The sequence below is a fragment of the Heloderma suspectum genome, chromosome 11 (assembly GCF_057233095.1).
Source record: "Heloderma suspectum isolate Gila_16-S chromosome 11, 16-S_ref, whole genome shotgun sequence".
In the NCBI taxonomy this organism is placed as follows: Eukaryota; Metazoa; Chordata; class Lepidosauria; order Squamata; family Helodermatidae; genus Heloderma; species Heloderma suspectum.
In genome coordinates this window covers 44202651-44227132 of record NC_139468.1, presented here as the reverse complement: position 1 = coordinate 44227132, position 24482 = coordinate 44202651, and the positions used below count along the sequence as shown (strand labels likewise).

The 24482-nt window shown below is 59.8% G+C and overlaps 1 protein-coding gene across 2 annotated transcripts; it reads left to right on the top strand.

The window, feature by feature from the left end:
* Positions 1-783: 783 nt before the first annotated feature.
* Positions 784-23432, top strand: FURIN (furin, paired basic amino acid cleaving enzyme). 2 transcript variants are annotated; one of them, XM_084817716.1, is made up of 16 exons: positions 784-1236; positions 4662-4992; positions 9445-9543; positions 11123-11218; positions 12007-12135; positions 16537-16613; positions 16880-16968; positions 17118-17290; positions 17375-17587; positions 18970-19070; positions 19208-19311; positions 19398-19515; positions 20383-20562; positions 20644-20768; positions 21431-21547; positions 21952-23432. In XM_084817716.1, exons 2-16 carry the CDS (start codon positions 4813-4815, stop codon positions 22491-22493), a joined length of 2343 nt encoding a protein of 780 aa, XP_084673842.1. In that variant the 5' UTR covers positions 784-1236; positions 4662-4812; the 3' UTR covers positions 22494-23432. The 2 variants fall into 2 exon arrangements, with proteins under 2 accessions (XP_084673842.1, XP_084673841.1); XM_084817715.1 differs by having other exon boundaries at positions 964-1236; positions 11123-11251.
* Positions 23433-24482: the final 1050 nt, after the last annotated feature.

Sequence of the window (24482 nt, the reverse complement as noted above, 5' to 3'; positions counted from 1 at the left end):
TGAGCAGTTCCTTGGCATGGACTGCCCCGAAGGAAAACCTGAAGATGACATTGGTCTCTAGTTCCCAGTTTCTTATAGCTCTCATAAAAGTTTGAAACAGAGCTGAAGGAGCAGCCTCTATGAAGAACATGTCCTTATTTGTAGGTGCAGTCTGGGGTCATCATGCAAGATAGCCTGTTGTGCAAAAACAAGATCAGCCATTATAGAGAAAAATTATTCCCAACACCCTCCTCTGGAAGTCCAGAACCACACTGGGTATGAAGCTGGCGGGGGGCGTCCGCAAGCAAGCACGGAGGTTGCTGAAAGGGGTCAGCACCCAGTGGGAGAGCCCCTCTGATGCCCCAGGCCGAGTGGTCTCTTTCTGTGCAGCAGGAGATTGGCTCGCTTAGCGGAAGCACATCTTGGAAAGAGGGCCAGTGTGAGCTGCCCTCCGCAGCTCTGGCTTCCATCGCACAGAGGAAAAGCCTCCTGCCAATTCAAACCGCCCAACGGGGCACGCTGGGCAGGCAGCATTTCCCGTGACGGGGCGAGCAAGGCGTCGTCTGGCTCATTCCCCGGGTCGGCTAAAACAAGCAAACGGGCCTCTCACGGGGCGGGACGCGCCGGGAGAAGATCCGAGCGGACGCGGGCCGGGGGGAGGCGCGCCAGCTGCCCCGGGGGCTGCGCCTTCCCGCCCACGGACGGAGCCCCCGTGTCCCGTCGCTCCTCGGCGCCTCGAAGGGCCCCGGGAGGCGCCGCCGCCGCCGCCAGCGCCGAGGAGGGGCCTGCGCGCGCGCGCACGGAGGCCCCGAGCCGAGCTCGCAGGGCGGCGGCGGCGGGCAGAGAGGGGCTCGGCCCTGCCGGGCCAGCCGGAGCCGCCGAGAGCGCAGCCCGGAGCTCTCGGGCCCGCCTCGCGGCGGCGGCGGCGCCTCGCTCTCGGGGCCGGGCGAGGGGCGCGCGGAGGACCGCCTCCCGGCCGCTGCTGCAGTCGGGAGTGACGGCATCCGGGGGCGTCCGCCGCGCCCCGGGCCCCGGTCGGGCGAGCCTCCGAGCGAGAGGCCGCCCGCTGCGCCGCCGCCGCGCGAACAAGCCGCGCCTCCTCCGCCTCCTGCCCGCCCGCCCGCGGGGCGGGGGCTCCTCGGGCCGGGCCTCCGGTCCCCCCGCCGAGATGACGCCGCGCCGCCGCCGCCGCCGCCCATAAAGGGGCCGCGGATCGGCGGGCGCGGGCAGAAGCCGGAGCCCAGGGCGCCGCGCAGGGTAAGAGCGGGCGGGGAGCGCGCTCCTGGGCGGCGGCGCGGGGCGCGAGGGGCGCCGGCCCTGCCCGGCCCGGCCCGGCCGGCAGCAGGCGCGGGGTTCCTGGACGGGCGCCGCCGTGGCGCAGCAGCTGCTGGGCCAGCTGCGCCGGGAGCCCCGGACGGGCAGGCTGCAGCCGGCCTTCCCCGGCCTGTGCTGCCGAGGCCCCTGGCTCGAGGCCGGGCGCCTCCGTGCGCGGCGGGCCCGGCGCACCCCGCGGCCGTCCGGGCTGGGCTCGGGAGGGGCGGCGGAACAGCCCCACGGGCGGGCTGCGCGCTGGCGCCAGGAGCCCCGTTCGCCGCCGCCGCTCGCCTGCCTGCCTGCCTGCCTGGCTTCCTCCTCGCCATCTGGCCCGGGTATTAAGCCTTCAGCCGCGGCGAGGGAGGAGTGAGTCACGCTGTTTTCCAGACGAGCCTGGCCGGCCAGCTGAACGGCCCGGCCCAGGCTGCGCCCTGCAGCTGCGCGGCCTTTGCTGGCCGGGAGTCGGCCTGGGAAGTGCTGCTTCGCGCAGGCGTTGGTGGCCTTCCGGGGCGGCAGGCGAGGCGGGGGTCGCCTGAGCGGGCCCCGCCCGCGGGTCTCCTTGCGCTGCTCCGCGGCTGGGCTCCTTCCAGCGGGGCGGGCCTCGTCAGGGCGTGGAGAGCGGGCCCGGCGGCCAGTGGTGGGTTTCCACCTCGAGCCCCGAACTGTCCCGGGGCTGCAGCGCCCTGGACGGGGCCGGTCGCCCTGGTTCCCCGAGGGAGCAGGGCAGGGCAGAGAATGGACGCTGCGTTTGGGCCAAGGCCGCTGGCCCGGTGCAGCTGGGCGGGCCCGGGCGGGAGCGGGTAAGGCGGGTGGAGGCGGCTGGCCGGACCTCCCCTGCAGCCGCGAGAGTCAGTCGGGACGACCCCGCCGCCTCCTGGCCGCTCCTCGAGAGGCGACCGAGTTCTGCCGGATCGCAGGTGCGCCTTGAGGCGCCCCGGCCACTCTTCGTGACTCTGGGAGGAAGAGCGTCCCGCGCCAGAGACCTCTGGGGCTCGCGGAGGCTGAGCAGGCCACCCGGCGCTCGTGCGGCAAGGCCGGCCCCTTGATCCGCCTGGGCCTGGGCCTGGGCCTGGGCCTGGGCCTGGGCCTGGGCCTGGGCCTGGGCCGGACAAGTGCGGCGGCGCCATCAAGGCAGGAGCCTTCCGCTGAAACCACTGTAGAAGGTGCTGTTGCAGAAGGATTTGAGCCGAGTCGATGGGATTCCCTGGCCCTTTAACAAAATGATGCCCCAGAAATTTAGCATTGTGTTAATTTTGGGCTGAAAAATGAGTGCTGGCTACTTCATGCACTTTGCAGGAAAGCCGCTAGTATTTCAGGGGCTGTTCCCTTGCTCAGCTCTCCTAACACCTCCTTGGCTAATAAAAGCAAACACTGCTGGTCCTGCCACTGCTCACCCACAAGGTGCGAATCAGAATCCGCCATCGGGTGGCTCCAGGCCCAAAGAGTGACCAGCAAAGGTGCGTCAAGGAGAAAGCGTATTCCTGGACTCTGCCCTGAGCCTGAAGCTGAGGTCTTGGCGGTGGCCAGGAGTGCATTTGCACAGCTGCGGCTAGTGTGCCGACTGCACCCGTTCCTGGAGACATCTGATCTGGCCACAGTCATGCAGGTGGTTACTTCTTGTTTGGATCACTGTAACAGTGCTCTACAGGAGGCTGCCTTCAAAAACTGTTCAGAAACTTCAGCTGGCCCAGAATGCTGTGGCCAGGCTGTTGACCGGGGCCAGTTCCAGGACTCCCTTGTTAGCTACTAGTCTGTTACTGGCTACTGGACTGTTGCCGGGCAGAATTCAAAGCGCTGATGATGACCTGTAAATCCCTATATGGCTTGGGACCAGGCTACCTGAAAGGCTGCCTTCTCCCAGACAAGCCTGCCCTGGCCTTAAGATCTTAAGGAGAAGCCGCTTCCAGAGGCATGTTTGGTGGCGACCTAAGAGAGGGCCTTCTCAGTGGCTACTCCCTGCTGCGGGAGGGGAGGTTCGCTCTCTCTCTGCCTCCTTCCACCGGCAGGCAAGGCCATGCAGAGGGCAAATGGAATCGATACCTCACGTTCTGTGGCGAAGTCTAAAGTCCTTTGTAGTATTACTAAATCAACAGCAAGGGCTGAGGGCTCCGTGGGCGGCGTGGCTGGACGTGCAGGCAGGCCGAGTCCTGGATGCTTCTGGTTCTCTCACCGCGGCACACACGCGCATGTTCTCCACCCTGCTGGAGTGTCTGGTGCTCTCCGTCCAAGCCTCCTACAGATGTGTATATGGGAGATCAGCGGAGCGATGCAGATGTCTGTTGTGGTGCAGAAGGCAATGGAGACGCCTTGGCTGGGGAGATGGAAATGGGGGAGCAGCCAAGGCCAGAGGCGACGGGGCGGGGGGCTTCCTTGGACCATCAGCATGTTGCAGGAGGGATTATGAGTAGGTGACTGAAGGTATGACTGGTGATTCGCCCTTCCCACAAGTGGGTTTCCCATCTCTGCTGACTTGTTGGACCCAACAGCCTCATGGGTCTCCATGAGTCTCAGCCCAGTTCTTTTCTACCCGCCCCCCCAAAGCAGTGATAAATAAGGAATTGTGCAAATTGTGTGAGATGTACAAATATATATGTATTTCAGATATTTTTATACTGCCCTTCAGTGAAAAAACTCCCTGGGAGGTTCCCATATGTAAATGCAGTAGGCCTAACCTTGAGTGCACAGCATTTCCCTGTAGAATTCCGGAGCCCGTGATCATGATGTACGGCATGATGTACAGATTCCTAGTGCAGAAGGGCCCAAGTCTGATCCTTTGGCCCATGAGGCTGCCCCTCAAATGCCTTTTGAGCCGAGTGTGTAGTGAGGAGGCCAAGCATGGCCAGGGCGACCTGGTGGTCTGTTTCTGTGTTCCCAGAGGCCTGTGGGATGGGCAGGGGAGTGCTTGCACACGGCCCCAGCGGGCCCCGCTCTGTCCGTAGGCCTCATGGAGGCGGAGGGAGTCCTGATCTCTCCGCTCCCCTCCTTCACAGGGGCCTCTCGTACCCCCTGGAGGAGGGTCCCTGTCCTGTCTTGATGTTGACAGTGGAGCGAACAGGATGAGGCTGGCTGTGGCCACCCAGTGCCAGAGAGCTTTGGAAGTGGCCCATCAAGAAGGGGGCCTCCTCGCTTTCAGCACAGCTCTGTGCCCTCAGGCGTGTGGTAGAGCTGAGTGAGTCTTTGCAGGCCCTGGCAAGGAGAGGAATCCCTGTTCCTTGGCAGCCATTCGCAGTCTATGGGCTCTTCGTGTGTGTGTGTGTACGCGCGCGCGTGTGTGTGTGTGTACGCGCGCGCGTGTGTGTGTGTGTGTGTCTGCCCGCCTGCCTGCCCGTCTGTCCGTCCAGAGGCTGAGTCTTTCCCTTTGTCCCCAGGTGCTGTGCAGTTGAGTTCAACTTGTGAGCTTCTGCTCTCCCTGTCTGCCTGAGCTCCACCCTGATGGTTCCTCGGACTGACTGGGGCTTTGCTGGGCAGAGCGAGAGCCTGCTTTGAGGTGCTCCCTGGGCTCCCCCCCCCCCAGCTTTCATGGATCTGAGACCACCCTTGTTGCTTTTGTGGTGGACGCTGACAGCGGCCCTGGCCCTCCTGGTCAGAGAGGTGCTAGGCCAGCATATCTATACCAACACCTGGGCCGTGTTGGTCCCTGCTGGGCCCCAGGAAGCAGAACGGATGGCCAGGAAGCATGGGTTCCTCAACCTGGGTCCGGTGAGTGAGGAGTGTGATGCCAAGTCTGGCCCTGCAGCTCAGGGGAAGGGAGGCTATGTGAGCCCTTTGCAAGCATCACGGAGAGGGGAGAGAAGGACATGCGGGGAGCTCATGTCTCACGTTCTGAAATGGTCTCTGTGAAACAGATGCTTGCTGGGGTTTACGTATAGCTAGGTAGCTTTCAGAAGGACATGTTGTCTTGTCCACTGCTGGGGGTGGTGAGGGTTCCATGCACAAGGATCCACCCTTCCTCCTAGGCGCAAAGGGATGGTGCCACAATTTGTTGCAGGGCGTTGGGGGTGGATGGGACCCCTTTTGAAGGTTCTTTGGATGATCACAGCAGTTGGGACGAGGAAGGAATTTACTCCCAGGGACCTTGGCCTTGTGTAGCCTGCAGGGTTTCTTTGCCCTGGAAGACATGGATTCGTTACCTTCCAGAAGCTGCTTTGAGCTCTTTGCTCTGTTGGCCTCTCCTACTAGAGGAATATTTCCATTTCCTGCACGTGGGTCCCAGCCTGGAATGGGATTTGGGGAGAGTCGTTTCCGACCTCTGTGCAGGCCCTGTGGGTGAAACGTGGCAGGTTCCAGCTAGAGCTGGGGCACTCAGCCACGTATTTGTCCTTTCCAGCTGCGTGTGCTGCTGGGGCGGGTTCCAACATGAAGTAGGGAGCTGATGTTTGCCTCCTTTACAAGACAGCATTTGTTGCTGGCTGTTTGGGAATTGTCCTTTTTGGGTGACTGGTCAGCTCCGTGCTCCAGTGGGCTCTTATCTTGGCAGTGTGGATGTGGGCAGTGGGCCCAGCTACCCTGTGTTGATGCAGGATGGGTGCCTGCTCGACCTGGCAGCAGACGCGGAGATGCCCGTCCCATCAGCAGAGCAAGGGTTGAAGGGTTCTGTGCATGGGCCTGGCTCCTGGGCCTGGCTGCATGTCACCTGCCGCTGGATAGGACGGCACTTGCCTCGGGCTTGTTTTCTTGCCCTGGAGCTGGCTGTGTTCTCTACAGCTGGTATTTCCCGCAGCCTCTCCGGGAGCTCAGCTGCCCTGGGCGGCCGCAGCTGCTCTGGGCTTCGGAGGGCCAGCACAAGCACCAGTCCTGCAGCAGCCTCCAGCAGGAGACGTCTGGAGGGAGTGCGAGGGAGTGAGTCAGGCTTGCGAGACCCACCTTGGGCTGGGCTGAGGACGGCAGCAGCCTCCTGTGGCTGTCGGGGGAGGGGAGGGGAGGGAGTAACACCCTTGAAGAGAGTTCTCTAGGAAAGCACTTCCGACATGGACTGGGAGCCCCCTGCCCCCGGCCACCTCCGGCGTGTGCGTGAGCGCAGCCCTTCAACGCGTGGCAGCCCCTGCGGAAGGAGTATGGCGCCCCGGCAGGACCTCCTGGGCTGCCTGCCTGCCTCTGTGTTCAGGCTCCCCCTGCAGAGCTAGGCTGAGGGCCCCTAGCCCCCTGGCACCTCTTCTGTGGGCAAAACAGGTTCTTCCTTCCAAAGACGTGCATTCTCAGCCAAGCACATGCTCTAGCCTCCCCGCTCCTCTGTATTTGAGGATCCACGAAGGCTGCCCTTCATTTGCCAGTGGCTCGAACCAGCCCAGGTTAATCTCCTGCACTGAGGGATGCTTTGTCACGGGAGCCTAGTTCAAGGCAATCCAGGAAATGGGAGGCACACAAGCCGAAGGGCTCTCCCTGCAGTGGTTTTGTGGAATCACCGAGTCATAGAGTTGTAGCGTTGGAAGGGGCCTGCAAGACCCTCAAGTCTAACCCGCTGCTCAATGCAGACATCCAAATCAGAGCATCCCTGACAGATGGCTGTCCAGCCTCGTCTTGAACGCCTCCAGTATGGGAGAGCCCACCGCCTCCCTAGGTCATTGGTTCCATTGTCATATTGCTCTGAGAGTCAGGAAGTTTTCCCCGATGTTCAGCTGGAACCTGGCTTCCTGTACCTTGAGCCCATGATTCTGTGTCCTGCACTCTGGGATGATAGAGAAGAGATCCTGGCCTTCTTCTCTGGGACAACCTTTCAAGTACTTGAAGAGTGCTATCATATCTCCCCTCAGTCTTCTCTTCTCAAGGCTAAACATGCCCAGTTCTTTCCATCTCTCCTCAGAGGGCTTTGTTTCCAGTCCCCTGATCATCTTTGTTGCTCTCCTGTGAAACCTCTCCAGCTTGTCTGCATCCTTCTTAAAGTGTGGTGCCCAGAACTGACACACAGTACTCCAGATGAGGCCTACCCAGTGCTGAGTAGCGGGGAACTAGTACTTCCCAGGATTTGGAAGCAGTGATTCTGTTAATGCAGCCCAAAGGAGCATTTGCCTTTTTTGCAGCCACATCTCATTGTTGGCTCATATTCAGCTTGTGATCGACAACAATTCCAAGATCCTTCTCGCTTGTAGTGTTGTTGAGCCACGTATCCCCCATCTTGGAACTGTGCATTTGGTTTCTTTTTCCTAGGTGCAGAACTTGGCATTTGTCCCTATTAAATGTCATTCTGTTGTTTTCTGCCCAGCACTCCAGCCTATCCAGATCACTTTGAATTTTGTTTCTGTCTTCCAGGGTATTGGCTATCCTGCCCAATTTTGTGTCATCTGCAAATTTGATCAGCATTCCCGGCACCCCCTCCTCCAAGCCATTCATACAAATGTTGCAGAGCACTGGGCCCAGGACCGAGCCCCGTGCTACCCCGCTCGTTACCTCTCCCCAGTTTTAGAGGATCCCATTGAGAAGCACTCTTTGAGTCCGATTCTGTAGCCAACTGTGGATCCACCGGATCGTTGTTTGATCTAGTTTCTGGCAGTGAAATCCCTTGGGACCAGGCGATGTGGGGAATAGTGCCTGGAAGCCTGTTAATTCCATGTGCTGGACTTCTGCAGAGTCTGCCATGCTCCTGCCAGTGTCTGGGCTCATGACACTCAATCTGAGGCAGGGTGCCAGCCTTCTGTCAAGCAGCTGTTCTCCTTGTCCTCCAGTATTTTTCTGAGACAGCCTGTTGCATGCAGAAGGCAAAATAGCTCAGGACCCCTATATTTCCATGCTCGCTAGTGGGGCAGGCAGGCGCTGTAGGCACGCAGAAGTGTGATCTCCCTCTCTTGGGCCTGAGTGAAGAGAGACCCCACCCTGCGCCCAAGCTACACATTTGTCCTGCTGGGCTCTCGATTTATGTCTCTACGGAGGCAAGAAGGAAGCAAAGGGATGACACCTCTTTGGGAAGCTGTGCTGCCCCAGGCACTATTGGGCTGGGAGGGGCAGGGGTGGCCTGCTTTATGCTGGGCCCAGATTTCATGCAAGAACATAAGAACAGCCGTGCTGCATCAGTGTCCGTCTAGTCCAGCATCCTGTTCACACAGTGGTCAGCCAGCTGCCTGTTGGAAGCCCATAAGCAAGGCATGAGGGGAGCAGCACCCCCCGCGCAGCTGGTGTACAAAGGCATACTGGAGGCAGCGTATAGTCAGGACTAGGAGCCCTGGGTAGCCCTCCCCTCCATGAACTTATAAAGCCATCAGAATTGGTGGCCATCATGGCATCTTGTGGCAGCCAGTGCTGTAGTTCAGCTATGCACTGTGAAGGAGGACTCCCTGTTTGTCCTCCGCCTCTCACTGATCACTTCCTGGGATGGCCCCTTCGATGCCAGTATTATGAGAGGGAGAGGGAGGAGAGCCCCCCTGGCTTCACAACATGCGTGATTTTGTTCCCCCGTCATGTCCCGTCTGGCCTGCCTGCTCCTGAGCTGAGGAGCCCCGGGCGTTGTCCTGGGCACAGCCCTCCCCGCCGCATTCCGTGGCAGCAGCGTCACAGAATGGCTCACTTGGCCCAAGATGTGGCTGAGGGAAGCGCCATGGCTGCTGCACTTCCCCTGTGCAGGCTGGAGGACCCTCATGGGCCTTGGACGCAGAAGTGCTGCCTGTGGCCCAAAGTGCACCGGGGGGCACCTGTGGCCCTCGGCCTCCTTGCCAAGGCCCCTCTGAGAGCCCTCCGCCCAGAGGGATCTCGCTGTCCCCTGACAGCCCGCCCTGCCCTGGCTGGTGCCGCTCCCCAACGGATGCCCCTCGGGGTAGAGGGATTGTGCCTGGGGTGGGGGTCCTGTGGAGGGCAGCTGCTGTGCCCTTCTCTCCGCCTCCCCCCGGGACCAGCACTGAGGTTCCTGGAGCTGCTGCTCTGATCTGGCACGTGGTGCTTCTCTGCAGGGGCCTGTTTAAAGATGAGAGATTGAGGCGAGAATCTCCTCAAGCCTGCAGCAGGGGAGCGTGGAGATGCCAGAGGGCCGCCTGGCAGGAGCGGAAAAGGGCCTCCCTGCTTGGGCAGGAGCATCTCCTCTGTGTGGCTGGGCACAGCACGGGGGCCTGCAGCTGTGGGCGGAGGCATCTCTCCTGTCTGGGGCAGGGGGGCCGGGGGTGCTCTGCTGGAGCCAGGCGTGGGTTTGATTTGGGGTTTCGTGTCTAACTCTCTTCTCCCACATTGTAGATCATTGGAGACTATTACCACTTCTGCCACCGGGCTGTGGCAAAGCGATCCCTTTCGCCCCACCGGTCTTGGCACAGCTCCTTGGGCAGAGAGCCGCAGGTGAGTGCGTGTGTGTGTGCAGGCATGCAAGAGACCCTGGCAGAGTTGGCCCCAGTTGAGAGCAGCAGCTGACAGGGCTTGCTGTCCCAGTGCATGGCAGCCACCTCTGGCCCGTCTGCTGTCGAGGAGGTGTAGGCCTGCTGGGTTGCGGGGCCTGGGTGGCAGCCGCCCCTCTGGGCTGGCTGCAGGAAGCCGGCTCCTCTGAGCTGAGCCTGCCCCAAATGTCCCAGCTGGGGGAGCAGAAGCGACAGCCCGGTGCACCTCCTGCTGTTCTGTGCCCCATGTGTGGCCTGCGGCCTGTGGCAGTGGAGGCAGTGAGGCTGGTTTTGGGCCACATTGGCATGGCACCCTGGTTCCTGCGTGGGCTGGCCAGGGAAGCCCGGAGGACTGGCAGGCTGTGTGGGCACGTTCTCCGAGGGAGAGGAGCTCCGTCCCTCCCGGCTGTTTGTGTTCGTTTCATTTGTGTTCCCCCACACCTTCCTCCGAGGACTTCAGAGCAACACACACGCTCCCCCCCACCCCACCACACACCCTTTTTATCCTTGTGAGAGAGGTTAGGCTGGGAGATCGCGTGACTGGCCCTAGGTCACCCCCCGAGCTTCATGGCTGTGCAGGGAAAGGAAGGTGGGTCTTCCCTGTCCGAGTTGGATGCCCTCGCCGCTCAGGCATACCAGCTAGAGGGAAACCAGCCTGGCCTGCAGCGCTGGGGGTCTGCAGGCCAGAGCTGCAGGGAAGGGCCCTCTGTGGAAGAGGCAGGGCAGCCGTGCTCTGGAGCCCAGGTCCACGCCAGGCTGCCTCACGGGTGAGCTGATGGTGGAGCTGAGAGGAGGTCATCCTCGCAGAGCGACTTATGAGCAATGGCGAAGTCTCTCCGGGCGAAGGAAAGGTGGTACACTGAAGCAGGTGATGCAGCCTGGAAAAACTGATCACCTTTCAGCTCTCCAAGCCAGGGGTACAAAGCCAACAGCCCGCGGGCCAGCCCAGCCCGCGTGGCCTCCTGGGGTTCCTCTTTGGGCTTGGGCTCCAAGCACTGCTCCCTGAAGGGATTCCTTCAGAAGGCCCCCCCACCGCTATCTCCGCGCTCAGACTGGAGCTAGCAATGGGGTCGGGGGCATCGGGGAGAGTGGCTGCTCTTCCCCGCATGGGTGAATCCTGCCGCCCCTTATCCCCACTGAGAGCAGAGGAAGCAGTGGAGCTGTGGCTGGCCTGGGTCTCCTTCTCCATGCTGGGACACCCACTGAGCCATCTCTGCTCCTGCTCGGCGACGTGAGCACTGTGGGCCCTGTGGCCGGGTCTGCTGCAGCGTTCTCTGGCCTGGCTGCCCTCGGCCCTTTGGGGTCAGGGCCCGCTCCTCCCTGAATGGCTGACCTGAGCCACGGCCACCGCGATCTTTGGGTCCCCCTGCCCGAGGCCCCTGGCGGCCTGGCAGGCTCCCAGCTCAGCCTGTTGCTCTCGGGCCTGCGCTGGCCCAGGGACCCGCCTGCCCTTGAGGATGTGGTGCGCCTGGCACCTGGTGGAGTGGGGAGGCTGGCCAGCTGCCCATACGTGTCTCCCCCCCCCCCCCCGGTCGTTGCCTCAGGTGCACTGGCTCGAACAGCAGGTGGCAAAGCGCCGGACCAAGCGAGATGCCTTCCTGGAGCCAACAGACCCTAAGTTCCCACAGCAGTGGTACCTGGTAAGCGCCCCTGGCAGGAAGGAGGAGCCACAGGTAGGCAGGCAAGGCCCCCTGCATCTACTCTGGGAGAATGAAGCAAGCCCCCGGCCAGGCAGGCGGCCCCACCCTTGCCCAGTGCCAGCAGTGGCATCCAGCCCCATGGAGGGTCAGTTGATGGTGCCCTGATGAGACGGCTTGCTGGCTAATCCTCCTCCAGGGTCAGTCACTTGCTGCCTTGGGGATTAGTGGGCGCTTGTGAACAACCCCCCTCCTTGCTTGGGCACACCGGAGTGAGCCCGGGCACTCACCCTCGTCTGCCTGGTGGGCGGCCCCGATGTACTGGCGGGGGAGCGCACAGCAGCTGCCTGATCCTGCCTTCAGTAGGGATCTGCTCGCCCTCACTTTGGCAACAGCCCTCCCCGAAGGCTGGGGCCTCGCCTTGCGTGGCTGGTTTTCAGAAGGGAATTTGACACCAGCACAGAATCCGTCATGACGGAATCCTGATTGCACAAACAGTAACCAAGGATTCTGCTTTAGCAGTGGGAACTGAGGCGGGGCCGGGGGGAGCGTCGGCAGTCTGGTGGGCTGGAGTTTGCATTCTCCTATCCAGATGCTTGTGGGGGGCTTGATCTCGCCAGTCTAAGGAGGTGGGGAGGGAGGCAAGTGAGATGGCCTTGGCTACCCCAGCCTAGTCCAGGGGGAAGGTGGGGTGGTTGCCCTTGGGGGCTCTGCAAGCAGAACTGGGCAATGGCTGTGGCGCTCTGAAGCACCCTGGTGGGGACTGGCCTGCTGCTCGTTTCCCCCTCCAGTCTAACGGGAACCAGAGAGACCTCAATGTGCAGGAGGCGTGGCAGCAGGGCTACACTGGCCGTGGCGTCGTGGTCTCCATCTTGGATGATGGCATCGAGAAGAACCACCCGGACCTGGAAGCCAACTATGTGAGCAGAGGACAGGCAGGGCCCAGTGTGGCAGCTCCCAGCATGCCCCCCTGCATAGTGCCCACCTGCTGTGCCTTCTGGGAGCCTCCTTTGTCATGGCGCTGGGGTGGCGGGCAAATGTCCTCCCAGGACAGGCCTCTCCAACTGCCCAGGCCAGGGGTCTCCCACCTTTTGGGGCACATTTGGCCATCTGATAAACTGTCCTAAGCACCACCACAAAATGGCTGCCGTGGGAGGCCTGGCTAGTCACAAAGCACAAGGAACCTGCTCAGAAGACTGAGTACAAGGCAGGGGCAGGTTCTGAGCACCAGCACTCTAAACAGCTCCTTTGAACCCACAGTTTTCAGCGCTAACAGAAACCTATTTCATAGAAGGCACACTCTTTTTCTCCAACACTGGCCCTCCTGCCAGCCACCTCATTCCTCCTCCCCCTCATATGTACACACACTCGCTGTATGCACATGCCCCTCCATTCTCCCCCTCACTGCAAGCACATGATAGGATCCAGGATCTTTTCCAGGATCCCTCTGAAATCCCCCTAAGCCCCTTTCTCCCTCCCTCCCTCCCCCCCTTTCTCACAGACGTTCAGCCCCTGTCCATCAGACATACAAGCACACAGCCCTCCCAACCCCCAGCCCCTGCTGGCTTCCTCCACCCCCGAGCTGGCTTACTGCTGCCCTGCCTAGCCGCCCCCCCCAGCTTACCAGACAGAAGTGACAGGAGTCCCTTGTTCTCCCCCCACTCCTCCTTTTTCTTGGCAGCTGGCTGCAGTGCAGAGGAGAGCGTTGGCTTGCAGCCGCCCACCACCTTCACTTCCCGGAATGTCCCCGAGCCCCTTGTGTGGCCCAGAGGCGCTCATGGGAAATGGAAGTGGCTGGAGGCCCTCGCTTTGCTTGGGCGCGATCCCAGCGAAACCTTTACAAAAACCAAAGTGGGAGAGGCCAGGCACTGGAGCGGGAGCCAAGGAAGATGGCTGGGGACACATTGGCGCCCGTGGGCACTGCATTGCCTACTTCTGGCCTGGGCTGCATTTGCCCCAAATTGGGGCAGTTGCGCATTAGGAAGGAGCTTCCAGAGCAAAGACCTCAAGGAGGAAAAAGGAGGTGGAGCTGCAGCTCAGCGATTCCTGGGCGGCCTTGCAGGCAGGAGGTCCCCAGTTCAGGCCCTGGCTTATACAGTCCGGGAATCATAGAATAGCAGGGTTGGAAGGGGCCTACAAGGCCATCGAGTCCAACCCCCTGCTCAGTGCAGGAATCCAAGTCAGAGCATCCCTGACAGATGGCTGTCCAGCCTCATCTTGAATGCCTCCAGTGTGGGAGAGCCCACCACCTCCCTAGGTAATTGGTTCCACAGTCGTATTGCTCTCACAGTTAGGAAGTTTCTCCTGATGTTCAGCCGGAATCCGGCTTCCTGTCACTGGAGCCCATAATTCCGTGTCCTGCACTCTGGGATGATCGAGAAAAGATGCTGGCCTTCCTCACTGTGACAACCTTTCAAGTACTTGAAGAGCGCTATCCTATCTCCCCTCTTCTCAGGGCTAAACATGCCCAGTTCTTTCAGTCTGTCTTCATAGGGCTTTGTTTCCAGTCCCCTCATCATCTTCGTTGCCCTCCTCTGAACCCTCTCCAGCTTGTCTGCATCCTTCTTAAAATGTGGTGCCCAGAACTGGACACAGTACTCCAGAAGAGGCCTAACCAGTGCTGAGTAGAGGGGGACTAGTACTTCTCTGGATTTGGAAGCTATGCTTCTGTTAATGCAGCCTGAAATAGCATGTGCCTTTTTTGCAGCCACATCACATTGTTGGCTCATCTTCAGCTTGCGATCGACAACAGTTCCAAGATCCTTCTCGCTTCTAGTGTTGTTGAACCACGTATCCCCCATCTTGTAACTGTGCCTTTGGTTTCTTTTTCCGAGGTGCAGAACTTGGCATTTATCGCTGTTAAATGTCATTCTGTTGTTTTCTGCCCAGCGCTCCAGTCTATCCAGATCACTTTGAATTTTGTTTCTGTCTTTCAAAGTATTAGCTATCCCGCCCAATTTTGTGTCATCTTTAAATTTGATCAGCATTCCCTGCACCTCCTTCTCCAAGTCATTAATAAAAACGTTGAAGAGCACTGGGCCCAGGATGGAGCCCCGTGGTACCCTGTTTGTTACCTCTCCCCAGTTTGAGAAGGTCCCATTGATAAGCACTCTTTGAGTCCGATTCTGTAGCCAACTGTGGATCCACCGGATTGTTTTTTCATGTAGCCCACTTTGAGCTAGTTTGCTCATCAGGATATCATGGGACACTTTGCGAAAGCTTTGCTGAAATTGAGGTATATGATGTCTACAGCCTGCCCACAGTCCACAAGGGAGGTGACTTGATCAAAATATGAGATCAGATTCGTCTGGCAGGATTTGTTCTTGACAAATCGATGTTGGCTTCAAGTCATCACTGCATTGTTTTCAAGGTGCTTACAGATGGATTCCTTTATCATCTGCTCCAGAGTTTTCCCAGGGACTGAGGTCAGACTGACTGGTCTGTAGTTCCCAGGTTCCTCCTTTTTGCCCTTTTTGAAGATAGGGACAACATTAGCCCTCCTCCAGTCATCTGGCACTTCCCCCGTCCTCCATGATTTCTCAAAGAGAATAGACAGTGGTTCTGAGAGTTCTTCTGCCAGTTCCTTTATTACTCTAGGATGCAGCTCTTCTGGCCCTGGAGATTTGAACTTATTCAAAGTAATTGGACATTCCTTGGCCATATGCCTGTCGATCTCAAGCTGCAATCCTGCCCCTTCAGCCTGTACTTCGCCTTTGCTGGGGGGTCATAGACCCTCTTTTGGGAGAAGACTGAGCCAAAGTAGGAATTGAGCACCTCTGCCTTTTCTTTGTCCTCTGTTATCATTTTGCCATCCTTATTTAGTAGCTGAGCCACCCTTTCTTCCCTCCGTCTTTTACTATGCACGTAGCTGAAGAAAGCCTTTTTGTTGCTTTTAGCATCCCTCGCTAACCTCAGCTTATTCTCAGCTTCAGCCTTCCTGATGCCATCCCTGCAAGTCTGTGCTACCTGCCTGTACTCTTCCTTTGTTACTTGGCCTTCTTTCCACTTCCTATATGTGTCCTTTTTTGTTTTCAGGTCATCTCTAAGCTTTTTGTGAAGCCACGTTGGCTTTTCCTGTTGTCTTCCACCTTTTCTTCTTATTGCAATTGTTTGTAATTGTGCCTTGAGAATTTCCTTTTTTAAAAGCGCCCAGCCATCTTGGACTCCTTTTCTCATTGGAGTCGCTTGCCATGGGACCTTACTGATCATTGTTCTGAGTTTATTAAAATCAGCTTTGCTACAATCCAGGGTACGCGTTTGGCTACACTCGGCTTTTGCTTCCCTTAGAGCCAAGAACTCAAGTATAACATCTTCACTTTCCCCCAGAGTTCCTGTAACTGCTACTTTATCCACCAAATAGTTCCACCATTCTGTCCAAGAGCTCTTCATGTTCTCTTATTCCCTGGAGGGTCGACACTCGCCGCTCCAGTCCTCTTACTTTTTCTTCCACCATCGTGATCGTCTTGCACTTGTTGCAGGTGTAGGCCATGTTCTCAGGCAGGAAAACAAACATGGCACACACCTTGCAGGCCACCAGCACTAGAGGGTCTTGTCTTTCCATAGTCTCTTTTCCCTTTTTATATCTAGCTTCCCGGTTGTTTTAGAGTAGCCTGTGCCTGTTGCTCTGTTCACTGCACATTAAAAACAGAGTCCCGCTTGTATGGAAGTGTGTGTAACAAGACAAATAAATCTTTAAAAAATGTTAGCAGCCTCCCCCTTGGCCTCCCCTGCCAAACTCCTGTTTGCTCCCCCTGTTTGCTTGCTCTGGTCGCTCACTCTCTGGGAGCTTGCTTGCTTCTGTAGTCCCTAGACCAGCTGGAGCAGCTTCCTCTGCTCTGGTCTGCTCTTCTATGCTCTGCTCAGCTGGGAGGCGGGAAACAGACTGAAACCTCCTGCCCACTCAGCTGCTGGGAGTACTCAGCCCCCCCCCCCCAATTAATTGAAGCTCTCAGGGGCTTTTCCAGGTAGAACTGGGAATGGCTCCTGCCTGAACCCCTGGAGAGCTGCTGCTGCCAGTCGGTGTTGATGGTCTTGGGCTGGATGGACCCAGGGGGTCTGTCTCTGTCTGCAGCAGCTTCTGCTGCCCCCAAGACCCCTGCCAGGTTTGCCTGTGGAACGGTTCCCAGGCAAGTGGACTTGGGCTCCCAGCAGTGCTGCTGCCTCCAGTGGCAGCTGTTCTCCAGGCCTGCCTGGAACACAGGCGAGGGAGGCAGCAGCCCTAACTGACAGGAGCCCTGGTGCCTCCAGGGCAGGGAGCTTGAGGCGGAAGCAAATTCCCAGGCGACTTGGGGAGGGGTGATGCTGGACTCTTGTTCCTGCAGGACCCTGCTGCCAGCTTTGATGTGAATGACCAGGACTCTGACCCCCAGCCACGCTACACACAGATGAACGACAACAGGTGCGGGCCGCTTTGGAGCTCAGCTGCTGGAGACTGGTGGGCTTGGGCGCGATGGGGATTCCTGCTTGGCCTCTCGTGGAACGCATCCTGCCCCTGCCAGCGCCACAGCTTCCTCCTCTGCCCACAGCTTGTGTCTTTGTTGGCACACTGATGCTCGTTGGAACACAGGCTGTGGGGTGGGGAGGAGGGAGATGCCTGGGGCAGGCCAGCCTCCCCCTGTTCCTCCTCTCCCAGGCCCAGCCTGACCGTCCTTTCTCCTGTTGTAGACATGGCACTCGGTGTGCGGGCGAAGTGGCTGCTGTGGCAAACAACGGCATCTGTGGGGTGGGCGTGGCATACAATGCCAAGATCGGAGGTGAGCTGCCTGCGGGAGGTGGGCGCCTGTGTGCCAGCCTGGATCAGTGTGCCGCCTCTTGGAGGAGGAGCCCCGGCCGGCTCTGCAGGCTTCCTCTCTGGGGCTGCTGGCTTGAGGCAGCCTCGAAACGGCGACTGTCTTTGCCTCAGGTGTCCGCATGCTGGACGGGGAGGTGACGGATGCCGTGGAAGCCCGCTCCTTGGGGCTTAACCCCAACCACATCCACATCTACAGCGCCAGCTGGGGCCCCGAGGATGACGGCAAGACGGTGGACGGCCCTGCCCGGCTGGCTGAAGAGGCCTTTTACCGCGGGGTCAGCCAGGTATGGAGGGGCTGGCAGCAGGGAGGGAGGGCTGGCCGCTTGTGGGCCCCCTTTCCCATCTGCCTCACTGGGCCCTCCCCGCAGGGCCGCAATGGGCTGGGCTCCATCTTTGTCTGGGCCTCGGGGAACGGCGGCCGTGACCACGACAGCTGCAACTGCGACGGCTACACCAACAGCATCTACACGCTCTCCATCAGCAGCACCACGCAGTACGGCAACGTGCCTTGGTACAGCGAGGCCTGCTCTTCCACCCTGGCCACCACCTACAGCAGCGGCAGCCAGAATGAGAGGCAGATCGTGAGTCCCTCCCGGGCCTGTGCGGGGCGGGCTTGGGGCTGCGGACGTGTGCCCGTGTCTGATCGTGGCCGTGATGCCCACGCAGGATCTGTAGCTGAGGTCATTGCACTGTGGCTGTAACTGGAGCCCCGGGTGGGCAGCGAACCCGAATCGACAGTGGCTGCCTGTGTCGTTTATTATGGAAACGGGAAGAATAATTATGTGAACAGGATTCAAGAGGGATGACCCATTATTTGATGTACTCTGTAGAGGAGATTAGGGTGGGAGGTAGGGCCCCAAAGAGACCGAGCAACGTGTGTGGGATAACACTCAGGAAGGAGATGGGAGGCTCACAGGCCCACGGGTGGTCTAATTCAGTTAAAGATAGAGACTGGTGTGCGAGAGAAGCGGGCAGCTGTCCTTCGGTTATGGAGGTGAGGAAGAGAAGGCGGAGGAGCCTCGAAAGCAGATATGCCCTCCCGAAGCGAAGGGCACCCAAAAGTACAGAGTCTGTTTTGGGGACGGAGCACTGGGGCTGTGTGGGCTGCTGCTTGCCCGCTGTCGGTGGGTGAGGATGCCTTGCTTCTTGGACAGGGGGCGCTCCTTGTTCTGTACAAATGCCCAGGGGAAAGGCTACGATGGGGACGCGGGTTGGCTGTGCCCTTGGAGGTTCCCTTGAGCCCCGTAGGGCATGGAACCGGGGTTCTCCATGAACCCTCCAAGCTTCTATTAAGAGGGGTGTGGAAGAGGTGAGGGTCCTCTCTCACTGGGAAGGAACAAACTCACTTAGAGGCAGGTAGAATTACTGAACTCATAACTGCAAAGATTTGCCTTTTAAATCCATGGTTTGCGGTAGGATCTCCCCCCCCCCCCCCAAGAGCAGACTGGGAATGTTGATGACACTGAAGGTTTCATTTCCCTGCCATGGGTGTCTTCTGCAAAAAGGTGCCCAGTGCAAGACCTTGGGTGCTAAGGGGTGACTAAACACCAGGGCATCCTGCCTAGTGCTTTTCCTCTCCAGGGCTCTCAATAGGCCAATGAAAAAGCCGCCCAGAGAGCTTCGGCTATTGGGCAGTATAGAAATGAATGAATGACTGAAAAGCTGTGCCCAGGTGACTTGACAGCATTAGGAGCCCAGGAGGGAGAAATTCACTGGCCCTTTCCAGAGGTCCCAGGCTTGCTGGCCAGTGGGAGGGGAGCGCCTCCGTGTTCTGTGCCAATGAAGGGTGGACAGCCATGGTGCACCGCCGCTTTGCCCGGGCTCTGCAGCCTTGGCTTTGTCTGCCTTCCCAGAGGCCATGGCGCTTGCCCAGTGGTCATGATGGTGGTGAGGCTGTGCCTCTTGGGGCCGGGTGCCCTGGAGCTGCGTTCGCTCACCCTGGGCCCCCTTCCTCTCTTCCCAGGTGACGACCGATCTGAGGCAGAAGTGCACAGACTCGCACACGGGCACTTCGGCCTCCGCGCCCCTGGCCGCTGGGATCATTGCCCTTGCTCTGGAGGCCAAGTACGGGAGCCAGGAGGGAGAAGCTCTTTGGGGCGAGCCGCGGCAGGGTGTGCACGTGTGGGTCTCCATCCCTGCGGGCGATGAGAGGGGCGGGGGAGCGCTGTTCTTTCCCATGACCCGGTGCTCCTTCTCTGCAGCAAGAACTTGACCTGGCGTGACATGCAGCATCTTGTGGTGCGGAGCGCCAAGCCTGCCCACCTCAACACCAACGACTGGGCCGCCAACGGGGTGGGTCGCAAAGGTAATGGTGCAGTGAGGAGGTGGCAGCTGTGTGAGCAGGAGGGGGCTGCTGGCCCTCGCTCACCTTCCTGTCTCGTCTGTTTGCAGTCAGCCACTCCTACGGCTACGGGCTCCTGGATGCGGGTGCCATGGTGGCTCTAGCCAGGAACTGGACCTCGGTGGGACCGCAGCGGAAGTGCAGCATTGACATCCTCGTGGAACCAAAGTTTGTCCCGGGGGTGGGGGGTGGGGGGCCTGGGAGCTGAGTGTCCCGCCAGGGAAGGGGCTCTTGCCTCCTGATGCCAGAAGCAGTTTGGCAGCTTGGGCATCTGGAGGACTGGCAGCGAGGGGGAGCGGGTACCTCAGGCTGCATGGCACCTCCCTGGAGTTGTGTGTGTGACAGAGAGAGGGCCCAAGAAGCCTAGAGGCTAGATGGAGAGTGGCCTGGAAATCGGGGAAGGAGAGGTGGCTGCAGCTTCCCTGGGAATGAACTGGAGCCGGCTGGCTGGCTGCATTAGGGGCCCCCCTGCCCAGGGGTGGGAGCCATGGTGGGGAGGGTCAGCATGAGCCAGACGGCTCTGCAGGCCTTTCCAGGATTCCACAGAGCTGCCACCGCGGTGCTGGGGCGGCTCGTGCCCTGCTCTCCTGACTTGGCCTGGAGCCAGGGATGGAGTGGAGCTGGCCTGGAGACTGATGCTGTGTCTGTTGGGGAGGGGGATGCTCCTTGTGTGTGTGGGGGAGAACGAACATGTTTTGGGGCTGTGTTGCTGCTGGAGCTTGGATAATTGGTGGGGGAGCCTTCACTCGAGGCTCATAGCCCTGCTGCAAAGACCTCTGAGGAAGGGGTCTGTCCTGATGCGCACTTCCAAAGTGTGGCACAGCCAGCAGGCTGCTGCTCCACATGGCTTCTGGGGGAGCGGCTTGCTTCTGGAGCCAGCACCACCTCAGTCCCCCCTGCAGGCCCGAGCTGAAGGGCGCTGCTGGAGCAGGCCTGCACGGCTCCTGCGGGTGCCGCGTTGGGATGGGGCTGGGCAGGCGGCTGTCTCGCACTGCTGGTGGCGGCCTTTGCGCTGAGCGCCTGGGTGTTCTGCAGGGACATTGGGAAGCGCCTGGAGGTGCGCCAGAAGGTGGACGCCTGCTGGGGGAAGGCCAGCTACGTGAGCCAGCTGGAGCACGTCCAAGCCCGGCTCAGCCTCTCCTATAACCGGCGAGGAGACCTGGCCATCCACCTCGTCAGCCCCATGGGCACCCGCTCCACCCTGCTGGCTGCCAGGTAAGCCCGCCCCTGCCCCACCCCTGCCGAAGGCCTCTGCCCCCTGGGGCTGCCCTAACGTCCCCTCTCCCACCTGGCCAGGCCCCATGACTACTCTGCCGACGGCTTCAACGACTGGGCATTCATGACAACACATTCATGGGATGAGGACCCAGCCGGAGACTGGGTGCTGGAAATAGAGAACACGAGCGAAGCAAATAATTACGGTAACACTGTGCCCCTCTTCTCTTGCTTTGCTTCCTTTGGCATGGAAAGGATCCGTCCACCCAGCCATCCCTTTTCTCCCCCAGCATTTTCTGCACCTTGTCCTGTTGGCTGTGATCCAGGCGTCGCGTGGTCCGCATATCGGGAATGCGCCATGCCCTTCTGCCCCCCCTTCCCCGCAGCGGCTTCATTCCCTGCAGCTGCAGCCATTTGGAGGTGCAGGGAGGAGAGGGGCCTTTCCCAGCTGCCTGCCTGGCCTGTTTCTAGCCTGGGATGGGAGCGGAATGGAACGCTCGCAGGGGCTGGGTGTGACCCCTGCCTCCCCACTAGCAGCCTCCATATCACCTGGCCCCGAGCTGGGGGCTTTTGCTGTCTTTCCCCCTTTGCGTAGGTGCTCCTGGAGGGCAGGCACAGGCCCAACCTGAGAGAGCAGCCAGGTGCGGGTGGCACGCCTTGGGCAGGAGGCATCCTGGGAGATCTCAGCCGGGCTTCCAGAGCTCCTCCTGGGGGCTGTACAACGTCGCCAAGGCTCTGGGCTTCCTGCTCCTTGGCTCAGGGCTCCCAGGGCCCAGCTGAGGGGAACTGACGGGCCTGTGGGGGCAGCAGGGAGGAGGGCTCGTTCTCTGCCCTGCCTCACTTCCCTCCACCCTTCTGCTCCTCACAGGCACCCTCACCAAGTTCACCCTGGTTCTGTACGGGACGGCCGCTGACCCCCCCAGCTTCTCCAACCAGTTCGAGAGCAGTGGATGCAAAACCCTTGCCACAAGCCAGGCCTGCGTGGGTAAGCTCAGAGGAGCCGTGGCTCTTGGGAAGCTGAGCCTGGCCGTGGCAGCGCAAGGATCCCTGCTCTGCCCGGAAACACCCTGTGGGCCACGCCCTTCTGTGTGTCCCTGGGGGATGGGGCAGGCGGCACTCTCAGTCTTCCCCAGAGAGGAGTCCTCCTCCCTCCTCCTGGCACACGGCTGCCGCCCAGCCCTTGGTGTCTGTCGGTTGCTGGGGTGGGTGTTGCAGCCTGGCCGACTCCCTGGGCAGAGATGCTGCTCTCTGCGGGGGCAGGAGACCCGGCAGGTGGGGGGCCTCTTTCTCCCTGGGCTGTGAGCCACCTGGCTGCTCCGCTGTGGCTCGTCTTGCCCAGAAGCGCGCAGAGGCCTTACCTGCGGCTCTCCCTCCCGTGTCTCCTTGCAGTGTGCGAAGAGGGCTTCTACCTGCACCAAAAGAGCTGTCTCAAGGCCTGCCCCCCCGCCTTCACCCCCGGCCCCGCCCCGCTGGAGAACAGCCTCGATCCGCGCCTGCGCCCACACCTCTGCGTGCCCTGCCACCCGTCCTGCGCCACCTGCCTGGGAACGGGGCGCACCCAGTGCCTGTCCTGTCCGGCACATGCCCACTACAGCAGCCAGGAGCAGACGTGCTCCCGCCAGACCCAGAGCAGCCGTGCCTCGCCTGCCCTGGGGGAGGGTGTGGCTCTCAGCAGCCCCCCATCCAGCCTGCCCGTCCTGGTGGCCAGCCTGAGCTGTGCCTCCATCATCCTGGTGTTCATCGTGGTCTTCCTCATGCTGCAGCTGCGCTCTGGCCTGCGCCTGCGTGGGCTCAAAGTGTACTCCCTTGAGCAGGGCGGCATCATCGCCTACAAAGGGCTGCCGTCGGACGTGTGGCAGGAAGGACCGGAGGAGGAGGAGGAAGCTGAGGGCGAGAGGACTGCCTTCATCAGAGACCAAAGTGCCCTTTGATGAGCCCCCGGCCCCCGGCACTGCAGGGGGGCTCCTGGGAGCCTGAGCCACCACACCCATTTGCTCTGGCTCCCCTCCCTCCTTGGGCTTGTGGCCAGATGCTGCTGGAGAGAGTGCTCAGTCCCCCTGCTCTGGTCTCAACTCACCAAAGCGATTTTTTTAGAACCAGTTTGTCCCTGTTGTGACGGGAGGGGCAGAGGTCCCTTTTCCCTGCTTGGGGTGGGGGCTGCTGGCAGTGGCTGTGGGAGTGGGGAGCAAAGGCCCCTCTCTCTGTAGCCTGAGCGAGAGCCTTATGACTGGGCCCCCATCCTGTGGGGCAGGGGGGCATGTCCCCAGCCCCTCTTCCCTGCCTGCAAGACACGCCTGAGCTCTTCTCTCCTGCCCCCACCCCATCTGTGGGGCTGGTGCCTCTGGCCTTCTCCTTGCCAGCCACACGCCCTCTGCGTTGCAGAGATGCCGCCCTGGTGTGGGCAGGCGAGCCGGGCTCCTCCCTCACGTGTGTCTCTGGGATTTGGCGTCCCACGCCATGCCCTCCCTGTGGCCTGGAGCGGCAGAGGGGGCATGGCTGCTGGCTCGCCCACTGAGCTGCACCTGCCGCCTCCCTGGATCTGCCCAAAGTCACTGGAGCTTCCACCTTTCCTCATGTGCCTTGTTGCCCTTCCTCCTCTTCGATGACAATCTCCCGCTGGCCCTGGGCTCCTGCTGCCTGCCTCTGGCCCTGTGCTGCTGGCCCCAGGGAGGGGCTGCCTGGTGGAGGCTGCGGTTGGGGCAGGAGAGCAGCTGCCCAGGACTCTTTTTCTATGATAACTTTTTGGTGCACAAATAATTTCTTGTAATTTAAACCAGGAGCCGATTCCTGTGGCCAGTGTTTTTTAATTTAATGGATGTGGATATAACGCTAGAGAGATTAAAGTTTATTAAATGTTGGAACTATGCAAACTTGCTTTTCCCTGCTGTGTTCTCTGGACAGACCTTTCACTCCATGCCCTGTGGGTTTCGCCTTTTTCTGTCAGCCAGTCCACGCCCAGGCCTTCTCGGGTTGGCAGACGTCGGTTTGTTTGGAAAGGGCCGCAGAGCCCAGTGTGCCAGCGTGCTTCCCAGACGCAGCCCTTCAGCTATGCACAGGAACAAGAGTCCCCGACACCCTGTCACAACACACATCTTTACCTGTCTGGGAGATGAATATTGGCTTCACCCATATGCAGGTTGCCATCAACCTGCATGTGCAAGCCATCAGTCCGGCTAGCTGGTTTTGCATGTTGAAGGTCGTCCTCGTGAGCCTGCATCTGCCTCAGCAAAGGGCTCGAGTCCTGGACAGCTGCTCTACATCAGAGGTGGGCGGACTTCGAGCTTGTGGGGTCTGCTTCGTTTCTGCAGAACCCCAAGATCCCCCAGCCTGACCTAGGTGCAAAATGCTGGTTAGGGGCACCCATTGACTACTGCAACCCATGAGCCATCAGCTGGGCTGACCTGTGTATACAAACCTACACCTGAGTAAGATCAGTGATTCTAGCAGCGCTCAAATTGTGCATCTCTGCCAGCTAAAGATGTAGGCAAAGGCCAGCCCTTTTACAAGCAAGGAACACCAAGGCTGTGAAATAAATGGCTGACACAAGGCAAGCCATGGCAGGGAATTTGTTTTAGATTTCAGTTGCTACTCTTAGGGTGCAACCCAATGCATGTTGAGACAGAAATAAGTCCTACAATTCCCAGTATTCCCCACCCAGCATGGTCTGTGGGGGCTTACTGGGAGTTGTAGGATTTTTTTCTGTCTAAACACGTATAGGATTGCGCTCTTAAACTACTGGGAGATGGAAATCCTTGCCCACCTACCTTCTGCACCCTCTTGCCATAAAAATGCATCTAAGTATTTGCTTAGATGGCCCTGAGCAAGAGAAAGGAGGGTAAACCCTGTGGCGTGGTAGAATTCTATGCCTAATTTGGGAGACCGGGTGTCAAGAGGGAGCCCGAGTATGTTAAGGCAAGCAA